At 42.2% G+C, this 18601-nt stretch overlaps 1 protein-coding gene and 1 long non-coding RNA gene across 3 annotated transcripts in view; one reads left to right on the forward strand and one right to left on the reverse strand.

Annotated features, from left to right (window-relative positions):
- Positions 1-4781, reverse strand: part of NECTIN3 (nectin cell adhesion molecule 3) — a 62400-nt gene extending 57619 nt beyond the window's left edge. Inside the window, exon 1 of one of the 2 annotated variants that reach the window (XM_048293735.1) lies at positions 4492-4781. In XM_048293735.1, the coding sequence (XP_048149692.1) occupies positions 4492-4696 (205 nt within the window). In that variant the 5' untranslated portion in view covers positions 4697-4781. The remainder of the gene's footprint in view (positions 1-4491) is intronic. The other variant, XM_048293734.1, reaches the window with a different exon arrangement.
- A 6488-nt stretch (positions 4782-11269) lies between these two features.
- LOC125321604 lies at positions 11270-17281 on the forward strand. The gene is made up of 4 exons (XR_007201608.1): positions 11270-11442; positions 11882-11960; positions 13189-13325; positions 16289-17281. It is a non-coding gene; the product is annotated as an uncharacterized LOC125321604 (long non-coding RNA).
- The last annotated feature ends 1320 nt before the right edge of the window (positions 17282-18601 follow it).

The raw sequence follows: 18601 nt of genomic DNA on the forward strand, positions 1-18601 counted from the left end.
AAGCAGACAACACAATCTCAGCACTCTCACTTCTTTGCAGACGTATCCAACCAGTCTGCAGCCGTACCTTCTGATAAAGAGCTGTTTGGACAAAGCTGAATTCAGCCACAGAACAGCAGAGCAGGCCACCTCCACAGCAACAGGCTGCTGTAACACCAGATGAAAGCTTATTGCTTTTCAACAGATAACCAAATCAACACTAAAAAAAGACAACAGTTACCAACAACACTGCAGGTAGCTGACACTTAACAAGATTATCTTCTGTGTACCAGGTTTTTTATTTCTCTTACCCTAATTTCATTTACTCTGGATTTTGTTTCTACAAATTGAAATTCAGACTTTTGATTCTAGAGTTTCCAACTTCTTTTTCCTTTGAACTCCACAAATGCTACACTCACCAGCCCCACACACTGCTTTCTGAAGCAACACACTCCCAACTCCTTTTCCCTTCTCACATCAGATGCAATTTACATCTCATTGTGCCTACCTTAAAAGCTCTACTACCAGCACCTGAACGGTAATCAGCTGGTACAGGTGCTCTATAAAGGCAACACATTTTTGCTTCTCCTGCTACAGAACAGTCCTTTGTTTCTCAATATCATCCTGCCAGCAATACTACATAAAAGGGATCAAAAAGAAAACAACCTAGATTTGACCATATTTCTCTCTCTAATCTCGCAAAAAGAAAATCCTGATAGAGCCACCTCTTGTTCACTGTCAAATAACATTCATATTCCATGACATAAAATTAAGTTAGAAAGGCAAGAGAGAAACACTGTTTAAATCAAATTCAACTTTTATGTAGCACAAGTGGCTAAATCACTACAATTCTTTTATGATACTCCAAGTGTTCAGATCTTAACTCAAATAACACTGTACTTCATTTTCATATATATGGGAGTTCTTGCACGCCAGAAGCATCACAGTGTAACAGTAACATTGAAAAGGACAGACCTACCACAACGAAACAGAGCTAAAAATTCTTTCAAAAGATCACACCTTATATTCCAACAAGTTATCCTCAAGTACAGGCTGGACAAACTTCTGGCAGATTTTTAAAAATTTTTGCTAATTATCAAACAATCCAGATTTAAATTCTCCTATCTGTTGTTCCTACCAGTGCACCTGCTCTGTTTCTTCACACAGCAGTTTCATACACCACCCAGCCTACTACATGGTTCACCACTATTTCATTCCAACTTTTCAAATACCTTTATAGCATTCCCATTCCTTCTTTCACTGCTATGACATTGCTTCACTGAACACCTGTTCAAATGTGCATTTATTTCCATATCGTTTTCAAAAAAAAAAAAAAAGCATATTTAGACATGGATTTCTAAACTATTATAATTACATTTAACATACAACAAGGAAAAAACACATTCTGTTGTCTTTCTGAACACTCTACTACACCTTCCCATTTCCAAGTCAGTAATCTGCTTTGCTTGACATTCTAATTTCCCATGACTTAACCCGAAAAATGAGCAAAAAGGTTTATAGTCAGCTTGTTCTGATCGATAATTACTTGGGAATTTTCTTTTTTTTTTTTTTTTTTTTAATTTTTGTATATGGTACACTGCACACCTATATTATCTACATCTTTATAATCAAATCCTTCCAGCTCTACTACTAGTCTGGAGTTCTGAATTCCAGGCTGCTTTAAGAAAAAAAAAATCACTGGGATCTTAGAAGACATAGGTACACTTCTTTTTCTAGCCTTACTGAGAAGCTCAACATAACCAGCACTTCAAATTGAAAAAAAATAATTATTTCTTCAGCAAAATACCTGAAAAATGCATCTTGTACATCTTTCTATTCACGTCACTTTACAGTTTTGCTTATTTTTAATTCATACTTACATCAAAAAAACTTTGCAAAGAACTTTTCACTGTGTGCAAACTAACGAGGCACTGGAATTAGGAGGACTTTGTTACTTAGTAGCACAGGTCCTCATTTACAGCCTAGCTGAAAAATATCTGCTGCAATGCAAAAGAAGTTACTTCATAAATTAAAGATTATGATGATGCTTCCTATGGATGCTATACATCTCTCCTAGTTCAAGGATGTAGTTTGATCTAGCACCTAGTTCGATCATGTACCTTTAGTATGCACTTTACTGTCTTGTGCACTGTTTGACTGAGAAGTGGAAGAAGTACCTGTACATACAACCTGAATCCAACAGTCTTGCTCTCAAAAAAGCAGCAGCATTTATTAAAGCAGGACTGTTTTTACTCAAAAATAGAAAAGTTGCTGTTATTTCAGAGTCCTGATATATTTTCTCTTCCCCCATTCAGTTTTTTGGTATGAGTGTTAAGATATTTTTGGCAATATTTCTCTGAGGAATTACAGCTCAAATCATTGTTTCTAACTGTCAATTGAAATGACTGGATAAAAATTGATTTGGTCTTGTAGTGACTTTATTCTACTAGGGTTTGGATTTTTTTGTGGTACCATTTTCAAATCTTCCTTCTGCTAGCATTACCAGAATTGGCTGAGTAGCAGGACAAAAGGCAACCAAAAGTAAGTTTTGGGTTCCATCAACATGTAAACATGCTCAAAATATATTTAGGAGAACTCTTAAAAGCCACAGCAATAATATTTTTCCTTCATAGTCACATGTTACAGTTACAGAGATATTGAAAACAACTGTGGGAAATTTCAAGGTGAAAAGAAAACTAAAACCTAAGATACTGACAAAAAACCCCTTGCTCTGCTGATAACCTCCAAGTCCAGAAGTCATTAGCGGTTTTTTAAGTTTTCGCTTTTATCCAGAGGTTATACTTCAAAACTTTGTGCTTGAAGAACAAAATTATTTCAACACAACATTGCCACTTCTGGCGGATGTTCTGAAGTGTTATCAGTCAAGTTCACGTATGCAAAAAAAAAAAAGAAACCGGGAAGACTGGCATCCGAATTACACTCATCAAGACTAAAATGGTTGAGTCGCTGTATGACACTAGGCACAGATGCTCTTAATTTCATTGTTACTATTATCTTCACATTTAGATGTAAAAATAGCTTGTCAAGGTTATGTCAAGTCTGCAGCTTCACTCTTCTAACTGCAAAAGAGCAGAAATAACCCTGAACAAAGGAAAGGGAGAAAAGTACTAGTGCAAAAAGTTTGCCAACTATATGAAAACTAAGTATTCAAGCCTTAAAGTTTGAAATGTGATGCCTTCTCAATATTTACAAACTTAGTAACAATCATCTTTTTTGAAATCTACATCATTGCCAGAGGGGGGAGACTATTACATACACGAGCACAATCCTACAGCAGCAGCGCCTCAACTCCCTCCCTGAGAAAGCATTTCTCAGATACTACACAAGTGTTTTACGGTGGCATGGCTTGCTCGTTCCTGGGTATTTTTATCACATGAACCTCCAGAGACTACCTCCTCTAACTTGTTCCTCCTTCATTAAAGAGGGAAGGGACACAGCGTCTCCTATAATAAAAATATCCTTGCCAACTATTCATTACTGCGTTGGGAATACAACGGCAGGATGATGGTTTTCGATTTGCTCTTGTCCAAGTCTACTTTTATCCCCTCTCATCTTCCACTGCTGTAAAAAAATGACACTACGCACACTACACCGCATGCAGTACAACACAAACAAATAAATAAATAAATTCCTGCTCAGTTTCCAACTGCTACGTCGCTTGTTTGTTCCCCACAGGAAGATGAACGGGAAAGGGGTGTCGGTGATGGCATTTTCCTGCCAGAAGTGGTCACGCCAAGCCCGGCGGGGCCCCGCACCGCAGTGCCCCCGGCAGCAGCTGCTCAGGATGCGGGTGATGTAGAGCAAGCAAACAATCCCACCTCGGCAGCAGCGGCGAGCGACCCAACACCGAAACTAGCACGGGTTTCACTCTCAGTGAGAAGGAACAATGACACGAGCCCACACCGCCAGAGGCAAAGTGCGTACTAGTCCTCCCCCGAGGCGCACCCGGGTAACACCAAGATCCTTCTGTCCTTCCCACAGGATGGGAAAGGAGAAGGGAGGGAAGAACCCGTGAATTCCCGCAAACAAGCGAAATCCCGCCGCTTAGGACGGGAATTACAGCGGATAACCTGCCGTCCGCCGGGGGGAAGCCCCAGCCACGGCGAATAAACTTACACTGCTGCCCCACCCGGGCCGCGGTCACACCAGCCCGACCGCCAGGGAAACTTGGCCTCCCGGGACACCCGCTCTCCCGGCGGCGGCCGCAGCGGGTGTTCCCGGGAGAAAGCGCCTGTGGGTCTCCGCGGTGAGGGCTCGAGCTTGGACCCCGCCTCATATCCCCCCCTTCTGCGCCATCCCGGCCACGTCCCTCCCGGTTCCCCCAGCGCAGGGCGGCCGGCAGCCCCCGCCACCCCTCCCCGCCGCCGGGCGCCACACAAAGTTTCCCTCAACTCGGCCGCGTCCCCCAGCGCTGCCGGGGCTCGGGTTTCTCTCCTCCTCTTCCTCCACCCGCCCCCTCGCCCGTCCGCCAAGGAGAAAAGTTCCACTTACTGCAGCAGAAACGAGAGAAAACCAGCCCCAGCAGCCCCAGCCCCGGCCCGGGAGGCACCGCCGAACGTAGCAGCCGCCGCCGCCGCTGCCACCACCGGGGGGAGGCACCGCCACCAGCCGCTAGGAAAAGTTCCCGGCGGGAGGGAGGAGGCGGCGAAGGGGGGAAACCAGAAGCAGCCTCCACAGCGGCTCCAGCCCCTGCCATGCTCCGGGCTCAGCTCGCAGTCGCCGCCGCTACGACGCCCGGTCAGTCCCGCCCGGTCCCGCTGCCCGCGCCGCCGGCGCCTCCCCACACGATGCCTGTGTCACTGAATGGGGCGGGGCGCGCCGCTCCCGCCCTCTCAGAGCGGGCCGCACCACCCGCCGCAGGGAGGGGGATCCGGGGGAAGGAGGGACGCGTGTGTCGTGCGCCTCCACCGCGACCCCCACCACCTCCCCCCCGCCCCGTGGCGAGTCGCCTCGCCCCCGTCTTTCCCGGTCCGCTCTGTGGGACTCGCAGACGCGCCCCGCGCATCGGGGGGTTCCCGTTGGCATCAGCGCCGCGGGAGGCTTGTGGGAGGGGGCGCCACGGTGTCCTCCCCCGGGGGGCTGTTGGTACGTCCCGCCCCGCCCCGTCCCTCTCGCCGCCAACCCGAGCGCGGTCGGGGGCGCTCGGCCGGACTCGGCACTTGCGCCCCGCTCCCGCCCCCGCTCCCTGCCGCCGCCGCCGGGCCGGGGTGGCCTGGGCGGCCACTGTCCCGTGGGCTGGGGACCGGCCAGCAGCGCTCGTCCCGGGCGGGGAGCCCCGGGGAGCGGCGAGGGACCGACCGCCGCCGTTTCTGCCGGGCGCTGGGTGCGGGCATTCCCGGGAGCCGGGAGATCCGGCCGTGGCCGCTCCCGGACCTCCGCGGAGGGGCCAGGCCGGTTCCTCTCGGCGGGAGCGGTTGCCCGCTGGGCTGGAACCCCGCGCTGGGGCCGCTGGCCGCGGGCGCGCAGCCCGTGCCCCGTGGTTTTGCCGACAGTAAACTTTCCCGGCGTTGTCCTCGCGTCGCTTACGCTGCCCTTGGCGAAGCCCCGTGCGGGACGCGCAGTGTGAGCCGGGCAGCGAGGGGCCGGGCAGGGGCCCCGTTCCCGCAGCACCTCCCAACGGGGCTTGTGCGGGCAGCGGGGCGGCGCACGGGGAGCGTGGAGCGCACGGCTATGAGGCGGTGCGGACTCCATCCCCAGCCCGCGAGAGGTGGCAGGGTCCGAAGGTCTGAAACCATCTGGGAGCAGAGCGAGCCCTGTGCAGCGCTCACTGAGGAATACCAAATACGGCCGTGTGCAGCCCGCGCAGAGGGGCCTGCAGGGGTCCGGGGGCAGCAGGCAGCGTTTCTGTAACGCTAATGCCTGCAGGGATTCTTGGCTGTGGCACAGCACATAACTTTGCTCTGGGAAAGGCTGTCACAGAGGAGGGCAGAGCTGCTCCGCAGGGAGCGATGGTGCCCCAGCCGCGGGCGGAGACCAATGCTCCCGAGTATTGCCAGAGCAAAGTGGCCGCTCGAGGTGAAGAGGGAATTCGTGCCTTTGCCCTAGGTCCCAGGAGTCCAGCTAAGGGCGTCTCAGAATTAGAGCAGTCTGTAACAAGGTCACAAAACTAAAGGTGACTTTTGTAAGAAATGCAGTTCCTTTGCTGCATCTCGGCGCTGATCGTCAGTTTGGTGGGTACAACGTCAATGGATGTATCCCCAAATGAGATTTTCAACAGCAAAATACAGAACCTTAAAAGAATTGGTTTGAGAGTCTTGCCCCTTTACAATCTAGGTGTGTTTTTTTCATTTTTGATGCACTATCCTGCAAAACCTCAAGGAAAATACTGAATAGCTATAAATACTTGCTGCTGAAATGTCCATGGCGAATGGGTTCCATGTAAGCACCACATATTCCCCAAAACAGTGTAATATTTGATGATTTCTTTCAACAGTGGACATGAGCAGTTTCTCTCAAGGATACACATGGCTAAGTTTATCAGATGCTTACAATAGTATGTTCATTCTGTCTTCAGCCACACTGTTTGCCAATTAACTGGCCTCATTAATTTGTAACTGAAACAAAACAGAATTCAGGCGAAGAGTTACTACAAGCAAATTGCTGGCTATGACGGATGTTGGACATTCCTCAACATTCTGCTTTGAAAACCAACATAACTGAAAGGGCCTAAAGTTTTATGAAATCAGTGTAATTTTGCCAGTCTAATTTTCAGCTAGTGCAAAACTGTTCTCGTTCCAATTTGCAGTAGAGCTGTGGGGTCGCTCAGGTGATACACAGGATGCTGTCCAAAGGTTCATAGATAGGTTCATATGGCAAACCTTTTTGTTTAAAAGAGGTTTTCTCCCTCTGCTGATACTTTTGATGCCTGGTCCTTTACTCTGCTGTTAGACTCTGCCTTTTGATTCCATGGTAACCAATATATTCCTCCATGCCAATAAACCTGGATAAATATAATACTGAATTAATCATTAGAGACCCATTTTTATTTATGATAAGAGCCTTTTTACACAGGAAAACTAATGAGCATAATTGTAGCAGAATAATTTATACTGCTATGGCTTTGCTGATGTAACATCTCAGGTAGACGTATTAATTGGGTGTAATTACTCCATTTCCCTGTATAGACGAGTCCCATACAGATAAATCCCATTTTATAGTTAGCAGTTGAAACAAATTACATTTCATAATTACATTTACACCAAGTTTAAGGCATTCTTAGGATGGGTAGGAAGTATAATGGGGCCATAGTGTAATTGAGAGTGCAACCTTAAAATCCTATTTGTGACAACTATATTCAAATTGCCATCTGCTGTAATATTTTTATTCCTTCTCATTTCAAAACAACAAAAAACATTAAGTCTGTTTAAAATAAAATGTTTTGAAGGTCTAGCACCAAATTATGTACATCGATTCATGCAGGCTAAGGAAGCAAATGCAATTTGTCATATTTAAGCAGAACTGTGCCCAGTCTGTAGGTAACATCTTCCAGTGCCAGATTCAGCACTGTTGTAATCAGGCATCCTGGGGACTTTGTGGTACAAAAGGAAATTTGACTTCATGATATCAAGTCTAAATTTGGCTCCCTGATGCTTAGAACACTCCTGAAGGCATGATGCTCCAAACAATTAATCTTGCATAATATGGAATAAATGCATATAGGACACACTGGCTCAGTTCTTGTAAATCCATTGTTACTGGCATATTTTTTCCATAAAAAGATGGTTTTCCATGGTTGGCAGCAGTCCTCTTCAAAAGCATCTTTGAGCTGTAGAAATACAAAAGACTGTACTTTATTTCCAGTCCCTATTTCCCTCACTTTCTGGCCATTGTCCATCCACCTGCCCTTCCCCCCATGCAAAAAAAAAAATCCCTCACCCTTGGTTTAGACTGGGGAGTTTGGCAAGCGTTTCCTTTTCAGTTCTTAACCCTTTTGGTAGTTTGAAAACAAAGTCCTGAAGCAGTGTGAAATTAACTTATGTGCATAACATTTGAAATGACGGCACAAATTCCCGCTGGAATGAAGGGCTATTCACTTCAGTGGGAATGGGCAAATAGATTTGTGGCAGAACAATGTGCTTTTCTCAACGCTCTCGCCTCCATTCCAATGGATGGGACAGGGCCTCCCTGGCGATCCTTGCACACCACCACCCGTTATGACCCTTTCAAATAAAACCACACCAAACCAACCTCAAACAAAACCCGCCTCTTTTTCATGTGCTTCCAGCTGGGTGAGATATTTAGCTTGTTATTGCACGGAGTTTCTGCAATTTGCTAACAGGTGGTTGTGCTTCTGCATCGTCCCTCCAGCTGAAGTCAGAGTAATTGTGTCTCTGGGTGTGCCTCAGCAAAACTGCTGCCCGAGGGACTATTTTCTGTGCTGTGTAGAGAAAGGTGCCTGTCCAATTCCTTGTCTAGAAAACGATGGAAAAGCATTTCTGAAGCCTGTGCAGCAGGCATGACTGACAATGGTGCCAGCAAGACCAAAGGACATGGTCTGCATATTTATATGCATGCATTTCCTGACCCAGTGGTGGACTCCTTGCTCTGATCATCCATGGATGTGTTTGGGAAGGGCTCAGGCAACACCCCACAGCACACAGTTTGGCTTACCAATGGTAGAGTATGTTTTTAATACTGTTGGATACTCTTAGGAATTTTTGGGGGAAGGATGCTTTATAACCATGACTATTATCAAGAAATGATTAAAATTAGGAATATATTGTAAGACTGGATTATTCTCATGTTTCCCACTCTTTGCATACAGTATAATGAAAAACAATCTGCGTTGTCATCTCATAAAATATCTATCATAATATTTTGATTCCAATTGTAAACAAGCTTAGCCAAGAATAACATACATACAGTTGCATGGTATATGCTATTTTTAAAATCTATTTGCCAATCCTATTAAAGATGACATACTTAAATCTTGTTTCAATCAAAGACTATCCCTTTAAGGAGAAATATGATTGTCTGACTCCTTCTGCATTGCAAAGTACAACTAGAAAATTGGTTCTCTTGCTCACAGAGTGGTCAAGCTCTCGATGTGTCTCAGAAAAGTTCCAGACCTCAGGCTTTTTGTCACAAAAGAATAATGCAGTTACTGACAATAATCACTCTCCAGCACTGTGTTTTATACCCATGATCAGGAGTACATATCATCCAGTCTGCAGTGCAACTGTGATTCCTGTTGTCTCAGCCAAGAGATTTAAAACTCACAGCCAACTAAGTAAATTCCTCGTGCATTTCTGGCAGACAGAAAATAATAGGTGAGGAAATGGTAGACTTTCCAATTAGATCTCTCTCCACTTACCTCATTGACAAAGAGAACAGAAAACTTCAGGATTCCTCTCAGACTCATATTTGCAAGACAATGCTTCCCTGTTTTCTTTCTGCTCTGCTTCCCTTTACTGTAGTCTCTTGCTCTCCTTCTGTATGCTTGTTTTCTTGCCTTTCTTTCTTCCTCTTTAACTATTTGTTTATATTTTTATTGAAGTGTGATATTTTATACTAATAAATACAAAGCATCCTTGATTCATACGTGTCTGTTTGGACAGATGCACAATTTGCATACCTTTTTCTAAAACTACAGCCTTTCTAGGCACAAGCATTAGGTACCTAAGATGACCAGAAAGAGCACAAGAAGGCAAGAAAGAGAAAAGTGAAGGGAATGGGTGGAGAAGAGAGGAAAAAGAGAGAATGAGCGAGTGAGGGCTTGTTATGGTACTATGACATTTTAAAAGCAGGAGTGTGGTTAGAAGTTAGAAAGAGGGGAAGAAACCCAAAGGACCATACCCTGGTCTGTAGCTGGGGAGTAGCTGGTGCAGCACTAAATGGTGTCACTCACCCTGGGGCTGCTCCCTGGCCAAAACTATTAGCCAGAAGCTGAGGGTGTTGCCAGTCTGCTTGATGCCAGTTGGACATCCTTATACTGCAGTTCTCTGCCCTTGGCACTGGTCTCTCCAGAAGCCAAACACGCCTCCAGGCACACCTCCACAGTCTGGCTGACTTCCCTGCACCAGGGAGAGACACTGACCTGCCGCTTCATCCAGCCCCTGTGTGGTATAGTGTGGAGGAGGGATGATTCTCCAAGATGGTCCTGGTCCAGCTCTGCAAAAGGATTATTGCTGTCTTCACAGAGATTTCTCTCACAACTAAAGATAACCAAAATCAGTCTTCTTTTCTACAGTGTCAAAAAGAAGAAATATGACTTCCAAAAAAAGAAATATATCTCTCAATGAGCTCACAATTTTATAGTGCATACCTACATTTTGCAATGATATTTTCATTATGCCAATTCACTGACATGATCTCAGCCCCAGCAGGAGGTTAGTTTCTGATTCAAGAAAAAGGAAAAGGCAGTTTTAACATTCATTTTAATGCGAACATTTATTCATTTTTAGTATCTGTGCTGTTACACTAGCTTCACTTAATTATGGGAGTAGAAGCAGGTTTAGAATTCCCTGGAGGAGCTTGCTCTTTTTTCTTCTTAGACTTACTCTCTTCATCTTCTCAACTGCTCCTCCCTTAGTCTTTTCATTTTCCTTGAGAGTGCTTATTCTTATCCTTAGAAATGAGCACATCTTGGCAAGACATTAACTACTAAAAATGGTGTAAATTTTGTTTTTCTTCTTTTCCCTCATCTTTTCCTCTGTGGGTTGATAGCTAAATGCAGCAGGTTTTCCACAGTGTGATGAGTGGAGTGCATGAACCCAAAGGTTATGCCTGCCTGTGCCTCATGGATACAGCTTGGAGATGTGGTGTATGAAAGATGCATCAAGGTAAAGTCACAAGGTAACTGCAGTAACATGCTGTATTCTTGCTGCTTACATCCATGTTTGATACTTGAAACCATCTTAACTTCTGTGAATTCAAAAACCAGCATAAGATTGAAACATAGCATGGTTCAGTCATAAAAGCTCACATTGTTTTCCTGTAGGTTTCTACTGTTATGAAGCCTGTGTACATTGCATTTTCTATTCTGCCTTTTATGAGTATTGCTAAAAATTGGTCTTGTCCTGAAACTGAATGAAGGTTTCAGTCTCTGAATGATTTTTGAGCACATTTTATCTCACAGATCAAGTATTTTAAAACTTTGAGTGGCAAAGAGGAGTGCATATTAATTTTAGACAGCTTTTAGACTTTACTTTTACACTTTTACATATGTAATTGAATTCTGAATTCCCCCTTCTACTTTCAGCCTGAAAAAGGTAGCCCAGAATGCACCTACAAACTTTTTGATCTTTTGAGAAAAAAAAACCCTGAAGGAACTTTATAAAACTTTAAAAGCAATTCTCTGTGCACAATGAGTTCTTAATTTCTACACGTCTTTTTAATAGACTGTTAGAAGCACACTGAAAGCCTCAAAAGCTCTGCTTTAACCTGAGATCCATCCCAAGGTGTGTCTTTACACCAAGAGAAGCAACACTGGTGCACATGAAGGTATGACTGAGGCTGAAGTCTTCATCTACTTAAATATCTTGCACCTCTTCAATTATTCCCATATACAAGAGAAAGCTGCATTTATGAAGAAGCAAAAAGCCTTATACCTGTAAGGAAAAAAAAGTGCCTTTATTGATAATAACTCGACCTGAATTTCAATTATCTAACTGTTTTACATAGAAATCACCTCCCGATCAAAATTGTTATGTAACAAGGACAAAATCTGTGTAGGTTAAGAGCACATAATAGTGGATTTTTTCTTTGGTCATCCAGGGAAAAGTGTAATTTCAGTTGTGCCAAAAAAAGAATTGCTCAATTTTTTGGCTTTTATGCACATTTCTGACCCCTCCAAATTAGGTCAGTTTTTAAACAAAAGCATAATTTAAATGTGAAGTATCAGTGTTTCATTTCAGAAATATTTACTGTTTCCTTGTTGCAGTCCTCCAGAATGAGACATTCTGCAAGTTTCTGGAAGCTGTCCCAAATTCACAAATGTTTTCAGATTCTGCAAAAATGAGGTTTGGATTTGTAATATTTTAGCTGGTGGGGGTGGAGGGTGGAGTAAGGGTACAACTACACCTTATTTAAGTGTTCACAAGGCCTTAGCTTTTTTTCCCTTAATTTATAGCAATCCACTCAGAAAGGATTAAATAATCCAAATCAGCCCATCCTGTAACAGAAATACAAAAGTCCTTTTTTCAACTTACATGAAATATATCAGTTTAAAGGAATATTCTATATGAGGTGTATAGTAACTGAAACACCTGACATTCTTCAAATGTCATCCTTTATCAGGCATGATCAAGAAGGAATAGAGGCTTGTCTGGTAAAACACAGTCATATGTGACTTTAGGAATGAGAAGAACCCTGTTAAAAGAGAACTCGCTCTAAGTGACATGTAGATGTAAATACCTTGAGAAACACAGGCTGTAAAACATATTTCTCCTGCCCACAAACTCACACCTACTAATGCCTCATAAAATTAGTTGCATCCTCAATACTAACCTTCAGCAGCAAGTTTTAAGGCCTAATTATATATTTAATTATCTATGTTTTCTTAGTTCCTTTACATCCAAGCACATTCAACAGCATGTCATATGGGATCAATTCTTCAACAGTGATTTTATTATAATTTCTATATAATGTCACTTTGGTATATCCACCCTGTTCCCACCCCTGAGCATATGGTGTCTCTTTTTTTCATACATCTGAATTAGAGAAAAGTACCAACATTTAATATGAATCTCTTGGTTTTTGATGTTTTCCAGTCACAGAGTTATTTGCAAATGTTTTTAACATCAATTTCACTTCTACACCACAAGTGTTTTGTTAACGTCTGTCCTGCAGCAGATGATCAGTTTTATTTAGTGATTTATTTATGTATCTATATTTTGATGTGAAAACATAGTCGTCACTCTTGGGCTTTAATCTGCGGAAGGGATGGAGCAGAATGAAATGCAGTCAGTCATGCTTTGCACTTGAAAGGAATAACGCCATTATTTCTTTGTTTTCTGCTGTAATCCTAGGTATAATGGGCAGAATGGCAAAAATAAATTGGGGTCTTTGTTGCAATTCTCCCTCTCCCAGCCAGAGCAATGCTTTCTCTCACGTACATCGTCTATCAAATGTTTAAGAATCTTTTTTGCACCAGCTGCTATGCTGTTTCACTTTTTACTTCGGCTAAGCTCTCTAAACAGTTTGATGAGCATGAAAAACGATGCCAACCTGACAAATCCTGTTTTTCAGATTTTTCTCCTGAAGTTACTTGATTGTGAAACACCACGATGGTGGCCGTATTCATTTTTGGGGCAATGAGAGCTGTCAGCCCTGCTATCATCGAATCACGGAATCACAGAACCAGGGGATCATAGAATCACAGAAAGGTTTGAGTTGTAAAAAATCTTACAGATCATCTAGTTCCAATCCCCCTGCCATGGGCAGAGACATCTAGAATGACAAATCTGAGAAAAGCCATTACCTCATGGCTTTGCAGGGCATGGGATTTCATGGGTTTTTTTCTGATAGTTTATCTTTTACCTGTTTATGATTATATGATCACAAAAACTTTTAATATTTACAGTTCTGTTGTGTAAATGATTTCATGTGATTCAGGAAGGGCAGCATCCGGTTCATGAACTGCATTTTCAGGGAAGATTGCATGTTCCACTATAGACTACTGCCACTAGGCTTGAGTGGGCTGGATATTTAACTTACCCATTTCAAACTGCAATTATTATTTTATGTTACTTCTAGCAATTCTTTATTTTTAATCAGTTATGTTCTTCCTCTGCTGGCAATCAATTGAGTGAAACTCACAGTAAATAAAATGGGAAGTACAGAGAAGTAACAGATAGTCCTGGTCATCCTGAACCCCTGACACCTCAAGTCTGACTCTTTTGAACGTATCAGAAACGGATGGCTTGTCATGAGCTGTATAATGGTGCAATGCTTTTATTAGCATGGGGTTTAAATAAACTACATAAATAGTTGTGGTTATATCAGTAACGGAATGATTCTAACAGATCTTGTTGGGGAGAGGCGGTGTTCAAGCATAAATGCCAACAGCCCCCAAAACCATGTAGATATTCAATGAGAAACCAAGCACATTTTCACCAGGACAGAAGAGTTTCATATTTTGATAGCACAAAAGTATAGATGATTGTCATCAAATTTCCAAGGATTCCTGGCTGACTCTGATCTAAAATACTCAGTCTAAACCCTGACAGCCATCTTTAGCTGCATTGTTTGTTGGTTGTATCACTTTAATTTCCCGTGAGGCCCCTCCATGAAGGTCGTAAGTTCTCAGAAAGGCAAATGAATAAAAAAGTTTCTCCAAAGTCAGACTGACTTGTATTATGATTGATAATATTCTTATTAATAATCTTAGAAATGAGATTCATAGAATCATAGAATTCCAGCTTGGAAAGGACATCAAGGATCATATGGTCCAATCTTTTCTGGCAAAAGCATGGTGTGGAAAAGATGGCCCAGCTGAATCTTAAAAGTGTCCAGTGTTGGGGATTCCCTGGCGGGATTGCAGTGGCTGATTATTCTCTTTGTGAAAAATTTTCCTCTGTGTGTAATCAGGAGTAACTTGTACCCATAAGGAACCCATGAGGAGAGAAAACAACTTAAGTGAGGCACTAATCAATAACTTCTCTTGTAAGGATGTGAACCCTGCATGAGAACTGGGGTGTTAGAACTCTGGCCAAAAAGGTGATTTTGGTGCACTGTTCAGTCAATAAACAGAAGACATTGTGCCCTCCCCTGTATGTGTGGAAAATAGGATAAATTATGTACTGTGCAACTCCTTTCCAGGAGAAAAAAATGCTGGAGTTCTTAATTTTGGTGTATTATGAGCAGAGCTCTATGCCATTAAATATTTATATGTCCCTGACCAGTAATACATAAGTATGTCTTCTAAAAGTTAAGGTCACAGAGGTAGAAGACAGACAGTAATTTATGGTTTTCTAGTTATATGTTACCAGAGGAACATTTCTTGTGTTCTAAGCAAAATGGAATTATAGTTGCAATCCAGTCATCATTCTCATATGTTGCATCTTTCTACCTGTGTATAAATATATTTATCTAAATAGGTGTGTTAGATGCAACTTGTCTTATGAGTAACCTGATCCTGTGCTTTATTTTTTATGCCTGATATGACCAAGACAACGTCTCTGGCACATGTAGAATTCAGTGTGTGTGTCAACCTTAGCAAGTACAGAAGCGCTGATCTGACTTGATTACAGTGAGTTGGGAAATTACACCAAAACCACTTTTTATATTCAGAAAATGTAGGTGAATTGAAATCAGATTTTCTCACAAGGGAGTATATACTATTTCCAAAAACGCTGGAATTTCTGGTGACAGTCAGAATCTCCAGGACTAAAAGTTATCTGAAACATGTAAACCCCTATTTACCAAATCATACTTACTACGTTAAACATCTTCAGTAGACAGAGAAGACAGCGTGGGCCCTGATAAAGAAAGAAGTCACTAAAGTACTTATGCAGGGATATGTATTTGAGACTCAAATGCAGACTGTAACTTAGGCAAGAGAGGAACCTTAGCCTGGGAGATGAAAAACTGTTTTACATGAGGTGCTAGAAAGCTTTTAGATATAGCTATAGACCACTCACAACTGTTAAATGCAGACAGGTTGGAAAATGCCTACTGGATTACTTTCATGAAACAGAAATATTGTTTCTTATTCAGCTGTTATGACTATGTCTATTGTTCCTGCTCCATTTTGCAGAGAATATTTTTACATCCTTTATTGTTATAACAGCAGGGAGAGGTAATTTTTTTTTTCAATTACCGTGAAAGTCACTGAAAGTACAGTTTTAAAATGACCGAAATTGTTCACACCAATGAATGTAATTTGGCAAATAATTACAGCTGAAAAATATGGAAGCAGTGTAAAAAGATCTGAAATGTTTCATTTTAAAATCACCAACTGCTTATTTTGACATATTTTAATGAATCATTTTGGGTTTCTTCTTTCAAACAACATTTTTTTATTGGCAAGTGGTCTATATTTTTTAAAGACAAAATAATTAGAGGTACATAATCTGAGAACAAAAGGCAGAATAAGTCCATTTCTGTTTCAATGTAGAATACACAGAATAAGTCCATTCCTGTTTCAATGTAGAAGATTTTTTCTATATTTTTATTGAAATTATTGAACTAAATAGAATCATGATTTGCTCTTCTATATTAGTAATAATTGTAGGTGTCAATAACCCAATGTATGCACAGCAATTTAGACCCAATTATATTTTGGAAGAAAAAAACCACCTCATAAATGTGTGACAATGCAATTAATTTGTTTTTTCAATGTTCACAGGTAACATAATGGACTAAAGGTGGCTAGACCATGGGTGAATGTATGACCAGACTAACCAGGTCCTCAGAACCGAAGTATGTTAGAGCAAGGAATGAGGCCAGGACTGCAAATAGTCCTGGCTTAATTCAAACTGTCCTTTGAAAGATGTACAGGGTATGACCAGGCAGCTTTGCAGAAAAAACCTGCCATGGTAAGAAGCTCATCAAGAGCCCACATAATTCATTGAAAGACTGACTTAGGGCCATCCTGCATAGACAGATATAAGGGGAGGCATGCTTTATTTCCTGAAGTCTTAGAGATCTGCTGAAGAAGCAGAATGGGACAGCTACAGGAGCAGAGAGCTCATGGCACTCAGAAGTGGATATCTGGAAGACGTGTTTGGAACACACCAGACGCCAACTTCAGAGCTTTGGCATGGAAGTGCAACACGCAGGGCTCATAAAATGGGCAGAGAAGAGTTAAGACACGTGGCACAATTCCAGAGTGTACAAGTGTTAACTATTAAAAGAGCTGAGCTGATGCAAAAGACAAAAAGGATTTGGACCATGTTCTTTCACTTATTTTTTTCTGAACTGATGTAAAGCTGATCCAGTAAAACCCCACCAAGCATCTGTCAGCTCCTGGGTGCAGCACAGAAATCCTCAGTACAAAATTCTCCTCATGAAATGATGAGGTTCAGGCCTTTGTACACAAGACCTGTGATCCACCAGTCAGTTAAGAGCCACCACACTACAAAGTTTAAACCTTTTCTCCTATATTACAGCAACACTGTAGTGATTTTGTAACTGCTTATGCAAGTACCTCTGTAAGTTAAAATGGCTCTATATCCCCTTAGCTTACCACTAGTGAATTAAAGTTTGCATGTGCCAACTTTTTTACATTTGTGTGAAAGAACAACAGAGGGGAAAACTGAAGGGATTAGTCTTAATACCTTAGAGCTAAATAAATATTTACTGAGTTTGATTCTGCCATCATTTCATAGCCAATGTTAAGTACAAGGTGACTGCAGGACTGCTGAAAATGTACAAACCACATTAATCTGCTGGTTTTTCCCTCATTTTGAAATGTATCATAGAATCCAATTTCATGGCACGTTTTGATTTTATATATATCCCTTCCCAGGTGAAATAGCCATTTTTTGTCACCTATGACACTTTCATTTCTCATATACACTTCTAAAATGCAAGGCTCTGTTTCCACACTTAGATTTGCCTTTATGCTAAACTATGGCAGAGATTTACTGCTGCAGCAGCTACTGCTTGACTCTATCAGGCAGCCAGCTATTTTCTACAAAATCCTCCCTGTTATAGGATTCCAGACTACCCATAGATCACTCCAAACAGGAATGTGAGCATTCAAAACCAACTCTCCTGCTAACAAAAAGAACTTTGTTGCTCTCTATGGAAAATTCAGCTGAAAGTTAATCAGATTCATTCAGAATAGACAACTAATGATATTAAAATACCCATGTAGGTGCAAATGTGTAACTTTCTGATATTTTATATGAGCAAAAATTCATGGGAGTAATTAAAAAAATAGAACAATGATTCCTATATTGTTTGCCTCCATGTAGAGTAACTATAATTCACAGAATTTGCAGCTGTAGGTGAAGATGACAAATTCATGCGTTGTAAAGTGTAGCACCTTCTGCTGACTAGCTTCAGACATTTGCAGAAGAGAGGTTCATGCCACTCTCCTCCTTTTGGCTCCAAACCATTTCCAAAGTCAGCTGAAGGCTTTAAACATAATCCTCAGGGTAATTACTGGATGGAGCCCCAGCAACACAACAGATCTAGTTTCAGCCTCTGAATGGCTGAGACAGATTCTTCTTCCTGGAGAGAAGCACAGCACAGAGCTAGGGAAACTGCACTTGCCCACCCATGGACTGCATCTCTATAGCACATCCAGCTGCCACTAGGAAAGCTTGTAAAGGTGCTTGGCAATGCAGCCGCAGTTTATGGCTAATTGCCTGTCAGATGGTTACAACAGCCTCCCTTGAAGGTATATTACATGGCTTTGTGGAAGTCATGTAACAATTGATAACTTCTTTAAAAGTTTAGTAATTTAACAAGGAGTGCCCCCCTTCTCCTGGCGTAACTCTCCAGAATAAAAATTTTACATCAGGATAGGGAAAACTCGGCTAAGGTGATTAAACTGTCACATGGATTGTACATAAAGACTGAGCCTCAGGATGAACCTGTGGACACCTAGAGGACCTGTCTTTTACAAGGTGTTCTTTGACTTGAAAAACATAGAGGGATTAATCTGATGAAAAGTAAGTTTATTATTTCCATTCTGGATTTCCTTCAAAGA

Source organism: Corvus hawaiiensis, chromosome 2 (assembly GCF_020740725.1).
Source record: "Corvus hawaiiensis isolate bCorHaw1 chromosome 2, bCorHaw1.pri.cur, whole genome shotgun sequence".
Classification (NCBI taxonomy): Eukaryota; Metazoa; Chordata; class Aves; order Passeriformes; family Corvidae; genus Corvus; species Corvus hawaiiensis.